Source organism: Carettochelys insculpta, chromosome 8 (assembly GCF_033958435.1).
Source record: "Carettochelys insculpta isolate YL-2023 chromosome 8, ASM3395843v1, whole genome shotgun sequence".
Lineage (NCBI taxonomy): Eukaryota > Metazoa > Chordata > Testudines > Carettochelyidae > Carettochelys > Carettochelys insculpta.
The window spans coordinates 12,556,821-12,579,186 of record NC_134144.1 but is presented as its reverse complement, the minus strand read 5'-3'; the positions used below and the strand labels follow the sequence as shown (position 1 = coordinate 12,579,186).

Genomic DNA, 22,366 nt, shown 5'->3' with positions numbered 1-22,366 from the left:
ATAAGCAGGCTATTGGTTAGACTAGTTGTAGAAAATAGCAAAATATGTTTAATTTAAACCAAGGAAAAAGTAAAAAATTGACAAGGCACCTCTTTCCTGTCCAAAAGGTAAAGCACTGAAAAATAAAGTGAAGGAGTGAGGCCCCCCTCTGTCAATGGTAAATCCTTCAGTTCTCACCCAGGCAAAAATGAGTAAATGCTTTAGGATGATGATCACCTTGGTATTAAATAAACAAACTAGTCCTCAGTCTAACTGTATATCTCCTTGGGGAAGGGTGTAGTTAGGACACACAATTGTACAAGAAAACTGTTAAAATGTATTTGTAAGAAGTATGATCCTCTTCAGCTGGGCTACTGAAGCATCCTTTGTTTCAGAGAAGTATCACTGTTAAGAATTCTTTTTTTTAATTTGTTCCCTATTTTGAAATCAACTTATACTGAACATTCAATCAGCATGATGGAGGTTAACACACATACTCTTGGAAAAAGTGACTCCTTCATAAAAGTCTGTAGAATCTATAAAACATTTTCAAGGCCTGTTAAACAATTTTCCTTACTTTCTTTGTAGACTGTGAATGTAAGCTGAGTAGGAAGCAGAGGTAATAAGAGACCTTATGGGATACAAGAGTTCATAATTTAAATAAGTGGTAACTAAAACTGTAAGTCATTCACACACTGGTAATTCAGAGAAGTAATGGTCCCTGCCTAATGCATCAATTTTTCTAATTGGCTCCTGGGGAAAACACAGATAATGAGTTAAAATACGTAAGCATATGTTAGCTAATGTGTGCTAAACTACTGTAATGGTCCAGTGTGGACAAGGCAAACTGCCTTCAGCACACACTAAGCTGTTAAAACACAGTAACAGCTGAAATGATTGTGATACATGAGATTGTTTCTTGGCCACTAAAATATATATTTAAACCTGTGGAACCCTGGCTGTCCTTGTCTCTATAGTCAAACCACTAACCTTTTTCAAATTCCAAATTAAAAAAAAAATAGAACTAGTCCTTCAGTTACTTTTATAAAGACAAGGCAAAATGTAAATTACAAACCCAGAAACAGCCTTCAGGGTGCCCGAAGAGATAAGGAGAGCAAAGTGCTCTCTAAATGCCCTCCATCAATTAAAAGGTCACTCTTAATTCAGTTAAGGACTCCTATGCAAGTCAATTTTGTCTATGGATTACATGTCTAAGCCCAAAAATACCACATTTTTTAAAAACAATAATATAAACCAATAGAGCTAAATTTTATCCCTTGTCATAATGCATAAATGGTTTTTGCTTCAATTACTTTAATGTCTGTAATTGCTGTCAGAGAATCTTGGAACAAATCTAGAGTCTCCTTACATGAGTATCAAGTGAAGCCCAGGGAAAAGTCACCTTTTAGTCCTCAAAGATTTAAGAATGTGTCCATTAAACTAAAAAGAAAATGCCCTGATGCAAGTTTTGCTGATACAAAAACAGATCTTTCCCTGTTGGTATAAGACCTTAAGTTGCTCTTTGTTACAGAAGAATATGTTCCACTGCTGAGCTTCTCAGGCAACTCCCATACATATTAATTGACAGGACACCATATTATAGATCATAATGATTTACTAAATTCATGTTGGGGAGGGGAAGAAGGAAAAAAAAACACATACACAGTTCCTTGGTGCATCCAGTTAAGAATAGTTACAATAAACAAATCCAGTAAAATATTGCTTTGTCTGCAGTCTCTTTTGCCAGCTGGTACTTTGAGCTTCATTTTGGATTAAGGACATTATATGACACAAGGAGGTGGTCCTTAGCAGTCAGCCTGTTAATATAATTCTGTATAGTATGTTAATCTGGCTAATGAATGGAGTGTTTTTTCTGGAATACCAGTCAGAAATTTTTTGGAAAGTGTTTATTTATACATGACAGGAACTACCATATTCTATTTTTTTCCAATAAAATCAGGAAAGAGTACCTTGAAGCTATAACAGTGACATCATTTGCATCACAAACCATAATAAAGAACCTAAACCTAAATCTATCTATTTTAGTGGAAGCAAGATCAGATACTGTTCATGGGTGAGGACTGCATCAAGCTAATAAGGATTTCCAGTCCCCACTGAAGCAAATGAGAGAGAACTGCAGAACTCAGGTACTTACTTGAGCTCAGACTAATATATTCAATTTTAGATAACAGCTTTATAAAAAAGAATGTGAATTATTACAAAATAATTTAGTCTATTTGGTAATCTGTCTAACAATCTCAATAACACTGTACTTATAGCGCACAGTTTTTAAATAGTCCTTATGTTGAATTTCAGTATCAGATGATATTTGTGGGACTGCTTGGGGTCCTATCTTTGTCATAAATACATACGTTACTATAATACAAAACCCAGAAATGGGTGCTCTCTGCTACAAAATAGAAGCAGTTTCTTCGAGTAGGCAACTTTTTTCAGATATTGGTCTGGAGGTTATCTAGACGCTTCCAATATGTTAGTGGTACTGGAAGGTAACTTCTAATATCTTGCAATCCGTTTTCATGCCCCAACATCAGACGTTGTTGTTGAATATCTATAGGAATAAAGCTTGTTGTCTGCCCCTCCACTCAACAGCAACTGCAATGGGGAAAAAAAGTCGTTCACGGTCAAAACAAGTAAATATCCACACAATTTTTGGTCATGGACAAGACGTATGAGTTGAATAAATATTTAAAATTATTTCTCAGCATCCAATGTTGTTTTTCCTCTGAAGAGTTAAACAGGAGTAACGAACAATGGTGCTGTGAACCCTGCCGTCTGTTTTAATTGGCTCGTTCAGAAATCAAACAGGTCTATATTTTATTCTCCTATTAAAACCAATTAGACAAAGGTAAATATGAAAATGTCTAAGGCAGTGTTTCCCAAAGTATGGTCCGTGGCCCAGTACCAGTCCTTGGGGAAAAAAATACCGGTCCTTAGAAAATATACAAATTATTGTTATGTACTATTATTATTATGAATAAATAATAAACAGTGAACATTTATTCATTTTAATTTTTTATCTGCATTTTATATTTTTTGGGCCCCAAAAGTACTGAAAAAAAACTGGGTCCCAACTACATAAAATTTGGGAAACCCTAGTCTAAGGCATCCAATCTTAGTCTAACAGATAGGGCTCCCAGGAATCTGGAGTGGAAGTCTCCAAAACATGCTGTGCTTGGATATGTGCAGTTGCGTCCCCAAGGTGGTGATCATGCTTCTGTTCATGCCGTAACAAATGGAAGGACACCTTGGCCATTGGATGCTGTGGATGCTACCTCCACAGTTTAATGCTGCTTATAGGGAGCACAGGACTACATTTTCATCATAAGTTCGCAGGCCCAGAGAAAGAAACATGCCACCCTGAGTGGTAGCTGTGATTTCCACCCTTCCTTCATTTTGTCTCCTAATGCTTTGGTGCAGTTTTCATATAATCACTATGGAGGGAAGGGTAATGGCCATCTAGTACTGACTAGCCGCTTTCCTCCTACATAGTCCACCCTAACCCATCACTGTATAATTAAGTCCTTGTGGTCTCTCCCTGCCACATTAGCAAAAAAGGACAAATATGATCAACACACACAAATAGAAAATACCCAAAATTAAAAAGTTCATTATTGTTCTCTAGTTTATAGATAAACATACCATTATCAGCCCCTTTCTCATCCAAGACACACATTTAAGGAATAAAATCTTTCCACTCAAGTTCTTACCCCTGCTTCTGTCCATTCCACACACAAAACCTTGTCTTCATGAGCAGACAAATCATAGAGAGGAGCCTTGCAACTGATAAGATACAGAGTCAAAACTTAAATTGGGTAAAATTACATACAAAGTTTTTGCAACTAAAAAAATTCTGGGTTTGATCAAATGTATAATCTTATAACATTTAGAACCTATATTTCAATCCATTATACTCTTGGAGCAGAACAGAATTCAGCCATATGTAGGTCTTCCTATAAACTGACTTTGGATAAGAGCTATTCCTGATTAGAGCATGCATTCCTGTATGACTATCTACATGAGGTAAAAGGATCATTGTAACTAAATGGATAGATCTGCACTGGTGAAACTAACAAGACATGTTGTTTTGCCTCACGTGCACACCTGCACTATATTACACCATCAGAAAGTTGGATCACGTTTTGGGTACCCCCAGGCTTGTGGGAAATTTTGAAGGACTTTTTGTGTGCCAGAGAAACTGCAGTAAGAGATCAGCTCCCACAGGCATTGGGTAAGGATAAGAGAGAATTCTGATGAGGCTATTGAAGAGCAGTTGCAAGGGCTCTGGGGCAAGGTCATAGAGGATGTTGTAAGTGCACCTCCAGAGCAGCAGAATCAAAGCCCATTTTCTAATGTGAAAAACCTTTTTGGCCCCATCTTGGACTAGCTAGCTCTTAGGCACTGAGGATTATATTCACTCAAGGAATGCAATTTTTGGATCCTGATCAGGGCCATGGAATGGTGAGAGAACAATTATTCAAGGTGTGGCATCAGGAGCAGGATCTGCCCAACTGAAAATGGAGAAAACAATTCTCTGTACTTTTGTGATGAGACAGCCTTACCGCTCCAGCACTAAACAGGATGAAAGCTCTGATCGGTACGTGAAAGAGTTATGATTTCCTCCGTGGCAACTGACCACCCCAGATGATTGCAGGTAAGTCGGACATGTGTGTGTTCAGGAAGTGTTGTGGAAAGTACTGTTGGGAAGGTGTGCATGGTAACAAACACAGATTTTAAAAACCATATTACAGCTTATGTTTGAAATCAAATGTCACGTGGTACACAGGTTTACAGGAAAGGATATTTATCTGAGGGTCTGCTTAGATTATTAAAAATTAAGTTTTGCTTAGAAAGTCACAAGATACACATGGTGCACAACCAGCACTGACCCAGATTTAGGTATGAGAGTTTTTAGGTAGTAGGGAATAAAGTGTTTGGGTATATTAACCTTAGGAAGTTTTACGGAATTAGTTGTAGTAAGCAGGTGGTACGTATACGAGGGACTGTCCCTCAGCCCATCAACATCAGAGGTAGGCACTCTAGGAAGATAGTCTGCCAAGGAATAATCTACAGGTCTAAAGTCCAAGACACCTCCCCAAGCAGCTCACGTGAGTTTTATTCTCTGTTCTCTTTCAAATCTCTACCCCATGTATACCACAGAGAAAAATCCAAAAATAATTTTTCACTTGCCTGCAAACTTGCTTAATGATATTTCCAGGTACATTCTTACTATGAAAGCCTTGATTATGCAATAACAGACCATTATCCCCTTCAAGTCAGATGGTTTCCAACCTAGCCCAGTGGTTCTCAACATTTCCAGACTCCTGAAAGGGGTACACTGGTCTGACTTGTATTGTATACCCTGAAGTTGGACTTTGCTTACAAAATCAGATATAAAAAGACAAGTGCCACAGCACACTATTACTTAAACTTTTCTTACTTCCTCATTTTTAAATTTATCAAATAAATTGACTGGAATACAAATACTTACATTTCAGTGCATAGTACATAGAGCAGTATAAGCAAGTTACTGTAGAAATGAAATTTTAGTTTGCATGTGCTTTTTTTGTAGCCTGTTGTAAAACCAGGAAAATATCTAGAGGAGTTGATTTAGTCCTGCAAGTCCTCTGTGTATCCCCAGGGATGCACATACGCCTGGTTAAGAACCACTTACCTAGATCCCTCGTTCTTGAAAGTATTTGGTTCAGAAACAAACTATTTCTCTCCTTGTAGCTATGGCTTGATCTACACCTAGCAGGTAAGCAGATTCCAGATATGCAATTCTAGCTAAAGAAACTGCATAGCTAGAATTGACATATCTGCAATTGACCTACCTGGCTATCCTCACTGAGGAAGGTGAGCTGGAGAGTTTCTGCTGACCCCTGATAGGTTGATTTCATACATCCCTATCAGATGCATGAAATTGAATTCCAGAAGATCAACCCTGATTAGATCGATCCTCCACGTAATGTAGACATGGCCTGTATGTTATGAAATGTCCACAATGGGGCTCAAATGAAACTACATGTTAGGTTCCTTCCAGAAGACAGAGTATGTTCTACTCAAAAATCTTGTTAGCATAACTGTTTTTTTAGAATTTAAATAGCAATATTAATAATAGCATTATTAATAATGGAACTTCTTTCTACAGCTTCTCACTCAATATTGTATTGCCACAGAAATCTTGAGTAGGAAGGACAATGAGGCGGATTTCAGTATCATGTCACAGAACTGCTGCCAGAAGATAAATGCATTTCTTGATCTTCTATTAGGGGGTCTCTAAACTCTACAGGGGTTCCAGAAATTCAGAGTCACCATTTAGCTTCACCATATACTTTGGCTGTATCATTAGACTACAGTCATACCCCGAGATACACCCATTCGAGTTATGAGAATTCGACTTTACAAGAAGTTTCATTTAATACCCCTACTTCAGCTTACAAGGCCTTTCTCTGCATTTACAAGGACTAATTTGGAGGCTGGCAGCTCTGGTAGGCAAGCACTGAGGGGATGGAGTCGGCTGCGTTGGTCTTGACAAAGAGGCTGTGCAGGGGGGTGGCGGCGCCCTGAGAGAGGGCAGCACTCTGGTGCGGGGAGGTAGACTCATCCAAGTCCCGGCAGTGGATCATGCCGCTCTGCAAGATGTGGATGGTGAGCACGCAGCCCACCCTGGCCCTGCTGCTGCCGCTCACCCCCTGGGCAGGTAGGTGGTTGCTGCTGCCTGCCCTGTGCAGCTGTACCTCGGGCGCTGCTCGCCATCTGTGGCACTCCCTCCCATTTAGCGCCTGGTTTGCCCGCCACTGCTTTTTCGGCTGCTGCCGGCGGGGCCTCTCCGGTGCGCAGTCCCACACGAGCAAGGCATCACCCCTCGCCAGCTGGGGGCCCCCTGTGCTTGCCTAGCTCCCTGCGCGGCCAGCCCCTGGCAGCGCCCCCTCCCCGGTTAACCTAAGCTGCGCGCAGGCAGGGCTGCCTGCCCGCCCCCTTGCACCGGATTTAATGGGATTTGGTGGTGTTTTAGCACAAATGGGTGAAAATTTTGGGGCTAAGGAATGCATAAATTTATTTCCCATTGAAATTAATGGTAATTACATTTTCAACTTACGAGAATTCGCCCTAAGAGGGGTTTTTCAGGAACGAATTACCCTTGTAAGGCAGGGGAAGACTGTATATGAAACTCCATGTGCTACCTATGAATATTAAAGAATGGTATTTACCTCCTTGTGTCCCAGATTTTGACCAAGTTGTCGAGAGAACCTGAGATTAGCTGTTGGTCATGTGTGGGGGACCACTTCACAGATGTCACCCAGCCAGTGTGAGAGGTCAAGGAGAGCAGTACCAAGGAACCATCTGGGACAGAGAAAATGAAAACCCATCACACCAGTTTACAGAAATGTATACAGGTCAGTTTAAGATATTTATAAAATCCATCGGTACATAAAAAGCAGGTCAAGATTCGCATATATGGCAGCAGAGTAGTTCTTCCTGCTCATGTCATAGGATCGTTTCACACTGCATAGGAGCACGCACGCATGCAAGTTTCTGGACAAAAGACAAAAATCTACTCACCATTTATTGTTCTCAGACATTTTTTACCATTTAAAAGACTTCCTTTGATGAAGAGGAATTAGTGGTTCTAGGGATCAGTAATGGGAATGGAGTGTTTTATTTCTAGATAATTGGTTCAAATCTGGTAAAGGCTTAAAAAAAATTGTCTGGCTTTTGTGTTGTTGTCTCAGACTGTATCATGAGCCACAATGAGTGAGCGCCATTACAGACTTGCAAGAAGTCCAAGGATTGCTCGCGTATGTAATCAGCTACTTTTCCATGCCTATAGAGGGTCTCTCCTATTCAGGGTTTAGGCACCCTAGCAAGACAGTGACTTTAATCCATTCATCAGTGAGTTTAGACATCAAGGCTATTAGCCAGGCAGCTTTCAAAACTCACTTAAAGCATTTAAAAGAGAAGAATTGGATTTTTTTTCCCAAGTTGCTATCTGCAGAATGAAAGTTATTAAAAATGAAAATGAAGTCATGCCAGAAAAAGCATTAATGGAGCTTCTGCTATGACTGGTTGAAACAAGGCTTGCCCATAAAGCAGGTTGGGAATGAGTGTAACTTCTGATTACTTTACCCAATCATGAAAGCATGTTTGCTATTGAGCGTGCAGAAGATCTAAGGTTTATATACATATCTTTCTTTCTTTCTCTTCACTGTTCCTATTAATTTTCAGCAAAAATGGTCTAGCTCCCCAGCTAGGAAATACTACTATGGACAAATACCACAGCTTGCGCATGTTACTCATGAAATGGGTGAAGACAGACTCCCTTCTCTCAACACACACAATGAATTTAAAAAAGGAATTTGTTTCTCTGTTTTGCTCACCTTTAGTGCGGGGATCCCATAATCTAATGTGTCTGTCAGTACTACCAGATGCTAGACGCTGACACAGTGGTGAGTAGGAGATAGAGTTAAACACTTTGTTTCCAGTCTGCATAAGAAAGAAGTCATAATTTAGGGGCTACTCTCAACTCTTGTACAAATTTTAAATTCAACCTGAACTGCGTCAGTCCTGGGGCCAGTTTTATTTAACGTTTTCATTAATGATCTAGATGATGGGTTAGTTCGTATCCTCAGCAAGTTTGTGGATGGGGGACGAGACAGATGAAAATGAGTAGGACAGCATCCAGAGTGACCTATACCACAGGCCTGCAACCAAAATAGCACAGACGCATTTTTTCCAGTTCCATTATAAATCCTTCAAGAGCTGCAAGGCACATGCACTCAAGACAGTCCTTAATAAATAATGTCAAACTGTGCTTTTTATCACCCCTCTTTTAAGAACAATGCACACACAATGATTTGTACCAGGTAGAAAGTTATTACACCCATCTGCAGGCTTTACCTGCCTCAGCACACAAATCTGTTCCGTATCCCCAGCCTCTACACCCCCCGTCCCCCAAACCCCAGCCTCCTCTCCTGCCCACACCTGCAGGCTTAACTCGCCTCAACGTGCACAGTTTTGCAGCGCCCGTGGCTGCTCCCTGCCATCTCCTCCTCCTCAGCACAGCTGCGTGGCTTTGGCGGTGGAGGCTCGGCTGCCCTCCTCCCAGCTCTCCTGCCAGCTTAGACTTTTGCCTAAGTGGGGCAGCTCCCTGTCTGCCAGCTTTCTCTTCCAGGCTCCCTGCCTCAAATGGCTGCTGTACAGCTCCGGCTGCTGCCACTTAAACAAATCAACTCAACTCCGTTGGCTCAACAGTGGGCAACTGAATTTAGATTTTTGTTTAAGTGGCAGCAGACTCCATTGCTGCAAAAGAAGTCAGCCACAGCAGTGCTCAGTGCTGCAAGTGGCTCCTTAAAGAAATGCAGGTTGCCAACCCCTGACCTAGACAAACTGGAGGATTGGGCCAAAAGAAATCTGATGAGGTTCAACAAGGACAAGCGCCAAGGCCTTTACTTAGGACAGAAGAATCCAATGCACTGCTACAGGCTTGGGACTGACTGGCTAGGCAGTAGTTATGCAGAAAAGGACGTGCGAATTACAACAGGAGATGGATATAAGTCAATAATGTACTGTTGTTGCCAAGAAGGCTAATGGCATATTGGGGTGCATTAGTAGAAGCACTGTTAGCAAAGCGAGGGAAACAATTATTCCTGTCTAATCAGTACTGGTGAGACCACATCTGGAGTACTGCATGCACTTTTGGGGCCCTCACTGCAGAAAGGATGTGAACAAATCGGAGAGTCCAACAGAGGGTAACAAAAATGATTAGGGGGCTGGGACACATGCGTTATGAGCAGAGGTTGAGGGAAATGGACTTATTCAGTCTGCAGAAGAGAAAAGTCAGGGGGGAGATTTGATAGCAGCCTTTAACTACGTTAAGGAGAGTGCCAGAGAGGATGGAGGCTGGCTTTTCTCCATGGTGGCAGATGAAAGAAGGAACAATGGTCTCAAGTTGCAGTGGGGGAGATCTAGGTTGAATGTTAGGAAAAAAATATTTCACTAGGAAGGTGGTGAGGCCCTGGAATGGGTTGCCTAGAGAGGTGGTGGAATTTCCATCCTTAGAGGTCTATAAGACCAGGCTTGATAAAGCCCTGGCTGGACTGACTTTGTTGGACTTGATCCTGCTTTGAGCAGGGGGCTGAATTAGATGACCTCCTGAGGTCTCTTCCAACCCGAGTTTCCTGTGATTCAGTGAGAAATCTGACCAAGTTTTAATGTACAGCATGTAAAGAAATCTCACCAAAGTTGATTTGAGACCTGCTGTCTCAACATCCCAAATTTTAATTGTGTGATCCCATGATGCACTACAAATTTCTTCAGCATCTGACCACAGCACAGAGGAGATGGCTTCCATATGACCAGAAAGAGTTGCAATGGGAGTCTAAAAAAATATTACGATCAGAAAAGTGGATTAGTTATTTGATGAAATTTTTTCCTATAAACATATTTCTTTGTAGATTAACATTGATATTTCATCTAAAGTTTTCCCTTAGTCATATTTATCAAAAAGAGGAAATATTCTCCATTTTCATGCTTTTCAGGTTCTACACAAATCCTGATTATTTCTTACCCTGGTTAGTCCAAGCTGTTCTATTTTCTGCTTCTTCCTTGGTCTGTTTACTGCTTCTTCCATTTCATCCTCTTCATCACTAGGCACTATGATAGAAATAAAGTCAAGCTTGATTTAGGAGCTGAGATACATTGCCAGCTATATACTAGATAAGTATTATTATTCTCAAACTACACCAGAGGAATTTAGGCACAGAAAAGTCAACTCAGATCTTCCATATCCCAGGTGAAGTCTTCATCTACAAAAGCATCCTTTCTTTGTGGGGGGAAAACAACCCCCACACAATAAATCCTTTCTGTCATTTATACATAGTCACCCTATATTTTAAATGTACATATTTATTCATATATGAATAAAAATTAGCATTTTGAAAGCATTCAACTGGCTAAAGGAGAACTGCATAGTTATTTTATGCTACTTGGTCAGGACCAGTTTACTCAATTATCCTTCAAATCATGATGCCAATGACAGATGATTAAGGAAGAAAAATAGTCCACAATTTTTTGAAGTATCCATATTAAAAACTACAACACTGTGTGCGCCTATTAAAATCCTAAAATCTATAAATGGTATTTGTAAAGAGACACCCAGTTGGCAGCTAATCCCAAGCAAAGTATTTACCACATATTCATCTTACCTGCAGACCAAATCTTTAACATCTTATCCCAAGATCCACTGCAGAACTAGATAAAATGGAAACTTCCATTAAAAAGATTACATAAAATCCAGCTAGTTCACATAAGCCCCAGAACGTCGTCTTCGCTCAAAATATTGCTTGTGCTAACCATGGAAAACTTTCAGTATTGCACATAAAGATTTTCTTTTCTTTTCAATATAGTCAATTACTTTATTACATCAAATGCAAGGGTATCATCAATTTATAAGTACTTTGGTATTCCCAAGTAATATACAGGCTTGTACAAATTGTATGCCCTTACTGTTCTTGACAACGTACGACCAATTCACATACAGGAGACAAAATGATTTTTACACATAACCAAGCACTAGAGAATCCAAAACTCAGTAGTTCAACACAGACCCCTTCTGCAAGTTACTCACTTTAGTTCTTGTGCAGTCAACCGCTATAGAGTCCACACTTCCAGCATGTCCTCTACAGCAGTGAAGGGCTTTCACTTTGTTCCTCTCTACATTCCATTCCCACAATAAGATAGTCTGATCCAGAGAAGCACTGAGTAGCAGGCATGACAAACCATCTAAGGAAGGAAGACAGTACCAACATAGAAATTTGCATACGGAAGTCTTTCTGAAAATCCTTTCAGAAGAAGCAGGATTAAGGTTTACAAAGTAACACTATACAAATTAAGAGTTTCATGTAAATATCACAAATTTAGATGTACAACCGCTACTAATCACACATACTAATTAAATTAACTTAAATTCTAATAACTATTTTGTTTTTAAATAAATTGTTACCATGAGGGATTTTATTCCATTTCATTTTGTATGTGACAAACAGTACTTAAAATAGTTGTAACATTTAAACTGGCAACTGAACTGGTAGGTTTTCCAGTAAATTGCTCTAGTCCCACTCCCAATTAGTACAAGGTGTAATGACCTTTTTTTACCCATGTCACATCTTTCACCACATCTGTGTGCCCAGCAATTGTCATGATGGATTTTCCTTCTAAAGACCAGATTCGAGAAGTCTGATCATACGAGCCAGTCAAGATCCTAAGGGGAGATAGAGACATTGAAACATTATAGCCAAAAGGTGCATCCTGAGACCCCTTTTCAATGAGGAACATAGGGACTATTAGCATGATAACCAGTTGAGGGACCTGACTAAAGAAAGTATCTCCTTTATGTAAATCTTAGCACTCCTTAACAAAAAATTAACTTGTTTGCAAAAACTAGGTTAAATATAGATTTTAATAGGTTAAAAGCAAACTTTAAGGTATGAATTAATTGTGGGCTTCTACATGAGGTGTAAAGCAAAACAAAACAAAAAAAAATGAAGTGAGAATACCGATTATTCTGGAAAATTAAATGTTGAAGTCTCCTGTCTAGAGTCCTGTGCAGATATAACATTTATCCACAGATATAGATGTTCATGGATAGACACTGGTGCCTGATGATCTGCAGGGCTCTACTCCCAAGAGACACTAAAGCCAATGGAGAGAAGCATGGTCCCATTGTTGCCCGAAGCCAGTGCCCTAACCCGGCAGCTCCTTGGGGCTGTACTAACCCAGACAGGACAAACCATGGGGGCAGGACTGGGGGTAGTACAACCACATGTTGGGGCACTGGCTCCCAAGAACAATGGGACCATGCTCCTCTCTGTAGGCAGGTGGACATTTGTATCCATGCAAAGCTCTACGTGTGTCTAATTTAAAACCAATGAAAGAAAATGTATTATTCTTTACACTGATCATCTAATCACAGGATAGCAAAGGATTTCAAGGCATTAATAAATGTGGGAGTCTCAGTATAATAGTGAGCAGCAGCCCTGGAAAGATCTATGGTAGAACCTCAGAGTCACAAATGCCACCATTAAGAGCAGACCAGTGAATGACATGTCTCATTTGGAACTGGAAGAACACAATTGGGAAGCAGGAGATTTTAAAAAATCTTAAATGTAAACTATTTTAAAAAAAAAAAGGGGGCAAAGTATCATTGTTCTTCTGCACAGTGAAGTCTTAAAGCTGTCAATGGTCAATTCTAAACTTTTGAAAGAACAATAGATGTTTTATTCAGAGTTACAAACGTTTCCAATTTATGAATAACCTCATTTACTGAGGTGTTTGTAACGGTGAGGATCTACTAGAGTATGAAAGACAAGCAGTGTGGTCAACATTTCTTTAAAGCACTGTAGACAAACGGTTTTGAAACTATGTTAAAACTTAAAATTAATAGTTGAAATATAAAATACTGAAATGTTAAAAACACATGTTAAAAAAAGGACAAGTGGTTTGTTGTTTTATTAAAAAGAGACCCGATGAGCAGTACTAACTAAATTAATTCATTTTTGGGAGCAAATCTCATCCTCTTACATATGGTAGCCTTCCTAGTTGGGTTAACATTACTGTCAGTGTAGCATAAAGAAGCTCAAACAGCTACTTTCCCACACATATACTTTGCATGTGAACAACTCATATGAAAAGGTTAAAAATAGAGAAATATGGAATGGGAAGAAAACGTTTACAGAAGTCGATGGCATCAACTACAGACAGTGGGAGAAACCAAGATGGAAACTTAAAACTGGCTTAATGGATCTGCAGTACCATTCTTCTGTAGCTTCAACAGAACTGATCCAGTCATCATGGAACATGCATTCCTCAGGCTGAGGTGCTGTGTACTTCTCCACATACTCTATTTCCACCACTTCCTCCTAAATGCTCAGAAGACAAGAAGTTGGTCAGTGTGCTTTTTCTTTTTAAATAAATAATCACTATGATCTAGTACTGTGTTTCCCAACTACTCTGAGCAGTGATATCAATTTGCAAGACAAAGAACCTTCCATGTGATTGTGTGCGCTCTACTCTGCCTTGGAGATTGTACTGCTACTGCAAAGGGGGCGTGACAGCCAAGCATACGCATAGCTGACTAGATGGTAGATAGTAGCAATATATCAGGACCCAGCACAAAGATTCATAATTAAGGACCCAATGCTGCAAACACTTCACATGTTATTTCACATACGTGAGCAGTCCCACTGAAGTCAGTTGGCCTGCTCATTTGATTAATGTCACACACATGCGTAAGAGTTTGAAGGACTGGAGAATGAAAGAATTTAAATATCACTACTGATCAACACAACCTATTGGCTTATCAAACTACTACTAGAAGGGCTTGTCTACACTTTCACCCAACTTTGAAGGGTGCATGTTAATCAGGGTGATGGGAGATTACTAACGAAGTGCTGTGGTGAATATGTAGCACTTCATTAGGCTAATTCTCCCCCACGGCAACTTCAAAGTGTCAAATTTTGAAATGCCTTTACTCCCCAAAATTAATACTTCACAGTTGCTGTGGGGAGGAATTAGCCAAATTAAGTGCTGCATACTCACCACAGCACTTCATTAGTAATCTCCCATCACCTTGATTACCATGCCCCTTTGAAGTTGGGACCAAGTGTAGACTCAGCCGACATGTTTACATGATTTGCACTGTAACCCAATGTTGTTCATTTTCTTCTCTATGTTCTCCCCACGATAGTTATCATGCTTCGTAGTGGAGTATCTGTAATATTTCATATAATTTGATCCGTACAGTGCCACTGATTATAGATTACCAGAACAGAAGACAAAAGTACATTTAAGGAGATCAAAATGTAACCAGTTTCTCTCCAGAACTGTATGAAATCAGACAACCGGACCAGAAAAAAGGAGAACGAAGTGTCTCAGGTTGCACAATAGCTCAATTCTAGTCATTATGAATATTTTCATACTTTAAACCAAGCCTTGGTGAGTCCTAATAGACAAATGACTAATGCCGGGTCATCAGGAAAAAAGAAAGAAATTATCTAGGCTTTGTTAGAGAGGCAAAGGAACCTTCCAGAAGAAAAATATACGGAGAACTTTCCTCATCAGAAATGCAACCAGAGCACATTTAAAACTGGATTCTGATCATTTTAAATTGTCAAGCATCTTTAAAGCCCCTCCTCCCACAGTGTGGTCCACAGAAAGTCTGTCTGACTTACTGTTGAGATGTTTTCCACTTCCATGTGTTTAACCAGTGCCATACGCAAAAACTGGCCCTTGACAAGGAAATCAAACTCCACATATTTGTGGTCCTCTAAAACAAAACACGAAACAATGTTTAAATTTCACAACTTAATTTATATGATCCAGAAAAAGACATTCTTCCAGAGCAACTTTTAGGGAATGAATGAAACTAAATTTAATTCAATTAAATTCAATGACCCTCTTCTTGTCCCAGTTATAATTGGGCAATCCCCATGATCTAAAAGATATTTCACAGATTTAACTCAGAATGCCTTAGGGAAACCAGCACTTAACTTTTTATGAGTAGCCTCTCTACAGTCAGAATGCTATGCTTCTGAGGGGCTACGTGTCTAATTTTAGTTGAAATTTGAGGAGTTTAGTTAAGCCTTACATGGGCTGAAACCCACTTATACCTCCATCTCTGCTGTTGGCTAACCAAACTCCAGATACCAGCCTTTAGAACTTGCCTCCCCTGGCTGCTCACAGGGAAGTTTCAAATCACACTGCAAGGTCTGACTTAAGTAAACTAGATTTACATTCCTATTTCCCCTCTTTCACTTTAGTTGAATGATCTAAACAAAATTATTTTTTTACTGTTAGTTTTGCAATACTGCCCATAGGGCCCAATTAGAGATCAGGATTCCAATGTGATAAATAATGTACAAACACGATAAATCCCTTCCCCAAAAACCTTATGCTTTACACATATAGCAAAACACAAGGTAGATTAGAAAAAATGAGCACAAAGCAATAGGGAGTGACACAACAGGTTTGCCTTAAAAAAAAAAATGAAGGGCAAGACTCTTGTTTGGCTTACACTTAAGTGATATCACCTGTTCAGGAGGGGAAGTTTCAACACTGACATAAAACATTTCTCTTCGTGTAGACTATGTCAGCATGCCTTGACCAACATAGGCACCATATATGTATATCTTTGTGTTCATCACATATATCATAATGATCCATTCATTGATCCGAGTGCAGCAGCAGCTATCTTTCTAATAATAATATACGATGCTTGGAAACTGCTTACAGATACTATAAAACCAGTAATCAATACCAGGAGACTAAGATCCCTTGTGAAAATTTGAAAGGAAAATTTGAAAACTTGCAATTTTGCTCATCTGACATTTTTCGAACCCAGGGGTCTCAATGAGTCATATGTGCTTCGCTGTACTCCTAATCATAAAAAATTGCAGGAATGGGATCTTTGCATTTTAGCCCTTGTATTTTACATACTTATGAAGAGATCCTAAATATTTAAGCATGTTTACATTTTTTTTTAGGAAGTATTGTACTCCTTTGTCTAAAAGAGGTAAGTCACTTTCAACACACTTACCATGTTTAGCTTCCAGCAATTTATTGATGATGTTACTGAGATCAGTGATTTCAGAGGCTGCTGGTATAGAGAAGGGAACATCATCTATTATGTATCTAGAGGGAAGAAAATAGGGATTGACTTATTCGTAAGTGCTGAAACTCTGAACTCAACCGGTACAAAATAAACATTATTTAAAACTCTGTGGTACAGCTCTTTTTTCCAAGTGAGGGGGGTTAAACTTTCTGCAGTTTGAACAGACGTTATTCACACTTGTTTCAACAATCCTGCCTGTTCTGACCTCATTATACTATATAATTTAAGATCCCTTGGGTAAGATTTTCTGAAGTTCAATTCTTGAAGCCCAGCAAGAACCAGAAATGCCTTCTTGGCAGTCAATTTGCTAACGTTCACAAATACAATAGTTTTCAGACATTCATGCCCTACAGGGTTACCTGGAAAGTACAGAAAAACTAAAAGTATCGGGATATTTTAAAAAATTGCTGAAGTTCTACAGAATAGAGCAATATATTTGCCCAGGCTTAGACTATAGTCACAATTCTATTCCCCTGCAACCAAAGATACATCAGACTTTAGTGGAAGCCAAAGGTGGGAAACTGGAAACATTCCTGATTAGAGAGTTTTTGGGTAAACTCACAGATATTTTCAGTTAACTTACAAGGTTGTGTTGGGAAACGTTACTTTCCAGGAAACACGCATCAAATAAAATCTACCAGCCCCAACTACACCACACCGACTCAAATAAGGTTTGATTCTGCAGCAGTAGCCTCAACTTCCCTTCTAGTCCTCTGCCGCCGCCGGCCTGCACATGGTGTGTAACCAATCTGGACCGCGCCAGTGTCAGTGCCATACATCGCTCGTCAGAGCCGTTCCTGGTGCGTTTCCCCTGCAGCCCGACCGGCCCAGACTCACTTGCGGTTGTCGGTGAAGAACCGAGCCTGGAGCTGGGCCATGGGGGCGGAAAAGGAGCGGCCGGCGGCGCTGCGGATGTCCGCGGCCAGCTGCGGAGTGTCAGGAGGCTGTCGCCGGCGTACCTCCCCGCCCGCAGAGGAGAGCGCACGTGTCTCGGAGCCGTACTCTGTCGCGCGGAGCAGCCGCGCAGCTCGAACTTTCCGCCAGCGATTATTAGGGGCTGCTCTTAAAGGCACGGAGCCGCTCCACTTGTCAAGTCACGCTAGACGCTCCGCCCCACGAGTTCCCGAGCGGCTGGTTGAGGGAGAACGGGAGCCACTCGCGTGCGCCCACCCACGGTGTAGCCTGTGAGGCAAGCGCAGAGATCCCAACCTTCCTTATGGCCGGCTGCTTGGAAACTACCAGTCCCAGCATGCAGCGCCGTCCACGCGGGGCGTGAGGTGAGAATAGCAAGCAAGGCCGTGTCCCGAGACTACAGAAAGTCTGGAGAGACAACAACTCCCGACATGCCGCGCGCCACCTCACAGCTGGGTAGCGACTTCTTCCCCTCGCAACCGGCTGCCAGTGTTCCCCCTGCGAGCTTCAGGAAGGCTGTTTGGGTGCCAGTAGTTCCGGGTTGTACAGTGGCCCGTCGGGGCCACGCCGCACGGCGAGGAGCGCGTTGCTGCGCCTGCGCTGTATGGCTGTCTCCATGGTGGTACCTGCGAGAGCCAAGACGAGGTTGAGTAGACTCGTTCTGAATTTTCTCTCCGCTTCCCTGACTCCCCTGCAGGGTTCGCGGTAGCTGCGGCGGGAGGAGCCGCGCCCAGGCCTCGCGCCCAACCCCCCGCCGTGCGCGGGGCCTCCCGGCGGCCGGAGCTGCCATGGGGTGGCGGGGCGGCGCCGCCGAGGAGGGGGGCAGCCCCCCGAGGCTATTGTTCTATGGGGCCAACATGGCGGGGGCCCGGCTCTGCCCCCGGGAGGCGCTGACAGGGCGGTCGCCTGCGTTGCCCACCGAATGGCGAGGGGAGAGGTAGAGCCATTGCCCTGGCTCGTCCCCGCCACGGGTCGTCGACAGAGTCCTGCCTGGGGCGGGGAGAGGGGTAGTTAAAGCACCTGCTGCCCCTGCTCCATCAGTGCGGGCTCGGGGAGGGGTAGTTACAGGCCTGCAGTCCCGTCCTCAGTGTGGGAGGGGGAGAGGGGTAGTTACAAGACACGCATGCCCTTTCCCGCATCAGTGTGAGGTGGGGAGCGGGGTAGTTACAGACCTTGCTGTCTGCCCCTCGGTGTGAGGAGAGTGACTGGATCAGAGCAGGATCATGATCGCTTCCCAGCTGCTCAGTGGGTCTGGAAGGAAAGGGAATATGGAGAGGTCAGGACAAGAACCGCTATACCTTTTTTGTGGGGAGGGTGGGAAGCATCAGGGCAGGCCCTTCTGTTCACTCTGGAATCAGGATCTGGGATTTGGACGGGGATGGGAGAGAGCATCAGTCACTCCACCACTTGCGTGAGTAAGAGAAGGGCAGTCAGGTGAAGACCCGTGGGAGAGATGGCAGAATGGGTATCAAGCTCTCGTTTGTATTGCCTTCATCCCCTTGAGATGACTGGCATTTGCTATGTACCATCACTATTCACAGTCCCATTCATCATTGTTTGGAAATTCCCTTTTCAAATTATGTCATTTGAGTTTGTCACACAAACATTGTGATGAGTGTGCTATAAACATGTATATGCACATCCTGTACAATTCTCTGGGAGGTACTGAGTTCCTGGCATATAAGATTTGGGTATATTTAATGTATTTGTTCACTGTTGATGATTTGTTGATGTAGTTTGGTGAACATTTATGTTGTAACATAATTTCTAAAAATAAAGTTTTATTAAAAACAAATTGGTTAATTTTTAAAAAGTACTCTATAGACAAAATTCAGCATTTTAGAAGAAAGATGTTAGGCTAGACACCTTGCATTTGTTTTATTTCTTTTGCATCTTGTTAAGTTAGTTGTGGCCTCATTATAAGAGAATAACTGTATCTGGCTGTGTTGTGTGGTGGTGCTTTTGGTAACGTGAAGGAGTAGGAAGGGTTTGTCTGGATATTTTACATGAGACGTGCATGCTTCAGTCAGAAAATATGTATTTAAAAATCGCCATGACATGCAAGTTGCAAATGTATTTGATGTGAGTGCTTTTGTCTTATTTTTTTAAATCTGCTATAAGTACACCTAGTTAATATTTCCAGAAAGACACTAATAACTTCCCTACACTTTTTTAAAAAACTTTCTAAATAATTACCATAGGGTATAGAAGTGGCATGAAAGGCACTGTACAAATGAGTCACCAATTATCCAGAGTCTTTCCTAGCCTCAACACGTCCCCACAAAGATTTACAAAATATCATTGATACGTTGCAAATATGTGTAAAACCAATGTAATTTATATTCATTCATTAGCTATTTACTTGTGCCCTTTTTTACTGATCCACTATTTTTTGAAAGGCCATTTCATTCCAGCAAGTTTGTGTAACAGTCTCAGACTGTTTCTCCTATCTCTGTGCTATTATCATGGAAAATTGTGGAACATATTGCTGTTGATTCCCTGAATGTGACAGAACCAACTCCTTTAAAAATGATTTTTCTATCATAAGATGTAGATATCAAGAAGTATCTTTGAATTTTTTTTTTTTTAGCGTGTTCCTCTGTAAAACGTGCTTATTTGCTGGAACGATGAAACAATCTGACCCTTTCTCAATTTAGTTGTCTTCTAAAACTAAAATACTGTAGTCAAATATTGTTTGAAAAAAAATCTCTTCGATAAAATTAAGAAAATTGTGCTGTGACTACAGTAAGAGTTTCAAGCCAATATTTTTGAGTTGTCATGTCAGGGCAATGGTCTCAAAGCTGTAGTTTGCTGAGAGTTAACTGGGCTGTAAAGGGGTAAAATTCACCTCTACCTTGTGGGTTCCTAATTTCTCTCAAAAGTTCAGTGTCCTGTGCAAAGTAGGTTTGCTGATCTCAAAGCAGTGAGCAAGAACATACAGCTTTGTTATACGAACCCTCGCTACTGGTGACCATAGTCTTAGCTGAATAATAAAAGGACTGAACAGGCATAGTCCTGATCTATCCTAGGCTTTTCATTTTCTTCACTAAAAATTCTCATTAAGGCTATAGCAGTTCAGCTCCTCTGCCAGCTATGGGAGAACTAACTGGATCCTAGGTGGTAGCTATTTAAATTCTCATATAGTATAACTGTTATTAGAAGGGGTCTGTATTACTCAATGTCCAAAATGCTGATGCCTGTCAATACCTTCCATTTATCAGAGTGTGTAGCTATAGAGCTAAACCAATGGTAGTGACAGTGGTACATTTTTAAAATTTCTTACTTTAGACATAGTTAATGGCCATAAACTATCCTTTTACCCTTACAAGGTGGAGCTGAAGCATATTGGCAGTGTACTGCAACTGTTTGTGCTGGACCTGTTTGATACACGTTCAGAGACCGAGGCATCTCTTGGGTACAGCGAATTAGGGTGACGTACGGTGGGGCACCACACAGATTACTACCTCCACTTCCCTCCCAGTGCCTCCTATGGATCAGCTGCTTTGCAGTGTCAGTTAGCACTGGTGGGGGAGGTGAAGACTGCGGGAGCAGCATGCTCCAGTGGGAGAGGGTGGAACTAGGCAGGCAGAGATGGGACACGGCAGAGGTGGGAAGAAGCAGTGTGGTATGGAATTGAGCCTGAGGCTGGGCAGAGGTGGAAGGGAGCAGACCCCCTCCCCCCCAGCTGATTATTAATAATACAGGCTGATTTGTCCCAAGGTCTACACTCCCTAAAGACAGCCCTGTGCACAGAACACTGCTTTCAGTTCAACACCACATAAACCTAAAATTTATTCATTCTCTCTCGCTCACTCATGCGCACACAGAGAGCAAGGCCAGTAAAGGAAGCGGTGTGTCAGTAGAAGTTTATTCTCAACATTCTATAAAAATTATACTATTAATGTTTCTATTGAATAATCCAGATATATTTGATAGCTTTACTTCACATTTGTACATATGCATCAAAGGGAGAGGGAGTTATTTGGGTATAGTGGTTGTCCCAGACAAATTTTCTATATTTGAATGGCCTGATTTGGAGAGTATAATATCAACTATATTTTATAATCTATTATTGTATGTTTATTTGCTCTTAAATGAGATAGCTAATAGCCACAAAAAGACTTTTTTCAAGCAGTACACTTAATTTTCCTAAAAAGGCTAAATGCTATTGTGTAGACTAAAATACCTTATTTTACTATTTTTATTAAAATCATAAATTTAATAATAGAAATTCCATCTCCAATCAATCTTTTCAGTTGCTCTAGGCATTCTCAGTATCTGTGGCTGAAACTTACTCTGTTTGTTTTGAACCCCAAAAGTGAAATCATTTTGTAAGTTTAAGGTAATTGTATTCAAATATTTTGGAGTTATTGGAGCCTTGAGGGGAAAATTGCTTTCCCTCTGTGATTTAAATGTGACAGATATTAGAAGTGTGAAGCCTGACATTTTGTGTAGTAATGGAGAATATTTTAAAAAATCCAAGTTTGATGAAAATGAGCTAAATTTAAAGATATGTCTGAAGTTAGAAATGTTGTCCAAATGTATTGGTAGAAATTCTTCCTGAAAGCTGATTCTTTTAACTGTAAAAGCCACGTAGGTCAGGCTTTCCTTTTTCAATCATTCTTTTTGGCTTAGTCAAATGAACTTGTCTCCTTTGTAGGCTGAATATTTCTATTCAGATAATTTACCAGGTAATCTGCAGGAACTTGGAAGCTGTGTTGACACAGGAAAGAGGCAATGCCAACAGGTCCAGTTAAACAATATCAGCTTCACTGGTGAAATTTATGG

At 41.0% G+C, this 22,366-nt stretch overlaps 2 protein-coding genes across 7 annotated transcripts in view; one reads left to right on the top strand and one right to left on the bottom strand.

The window, feature by feature from the left end:
- Nucleotides 1–1,550: 1,550 nt before the first annotated feature.
- On the bottom strand, nt 1,551–17,781 carry WDR12 (WD repeat domain 12). Of its 2 annotated transcripts, none has more exons than XM_075001057.1 (13): nt 17,504–17,781; nt 16,592–16,686; nt 15,228–15,322; nt 13,810–13,916; nt 12,144–12,259; nt 11,627–11,781; nt 11,205–11,250; nt 10,568–10,653; nt 10,238–10,378; nt 8,379–8,484; nt 7,212–7,344; nt 3,708–3,780; nt 1,551–2,592 (listed from the first exon to the last, which is right to left on the bottom strand). In XM_075001057.1, exons 1-13 carry the CDS (start codon nt 17,542–17,544, stop codon nt 2,515–2,517), a joined length of 1,272 nt encoding a protein of 423 aa, XP_074857158.1. In that variant the 5' UTR covers nt 17,545–17,781; the 3' UTR covers nt 1,551–2,514. The 2 variants fall into 2 exon arrangements, with proteins under 2 accessions (XP_074857158.1, XP_074857159.1); XM_075001058.1 differs by lacking the exon at nt 17,504–17,781 and adding an exon at nt 17,250–17,471.
- Nucleotides 17,782–17,964: 183 nt separating this feature from the next.
- Nucleotides 17,965–22,366, top strand: part of CARF (calcium responsive transcription factor) — a 48,264-nt gene continuing 43,862 nt past the window's right edge. For 4 of the 5 annotated variants that reach the window (XR_012646388.1, XM_075001051.1, XM_075001050.1 and 1 more), the window contains exon 1: nt 17,965–18,223. Coding sequence is in view for 3 of the 5 variants with exons in the window: in XM_075001051.1 (XP_074857152.1) it covers nt 18,010–18,223 (214 nt within the window). In the remaining 2 variants the exon portion in view is untranslated. The remainder of the gene's footprint in view (nt 18,224–22,366) is intronic. The other variant, XM_075001052.1, reaches the window with a different exon arrangement.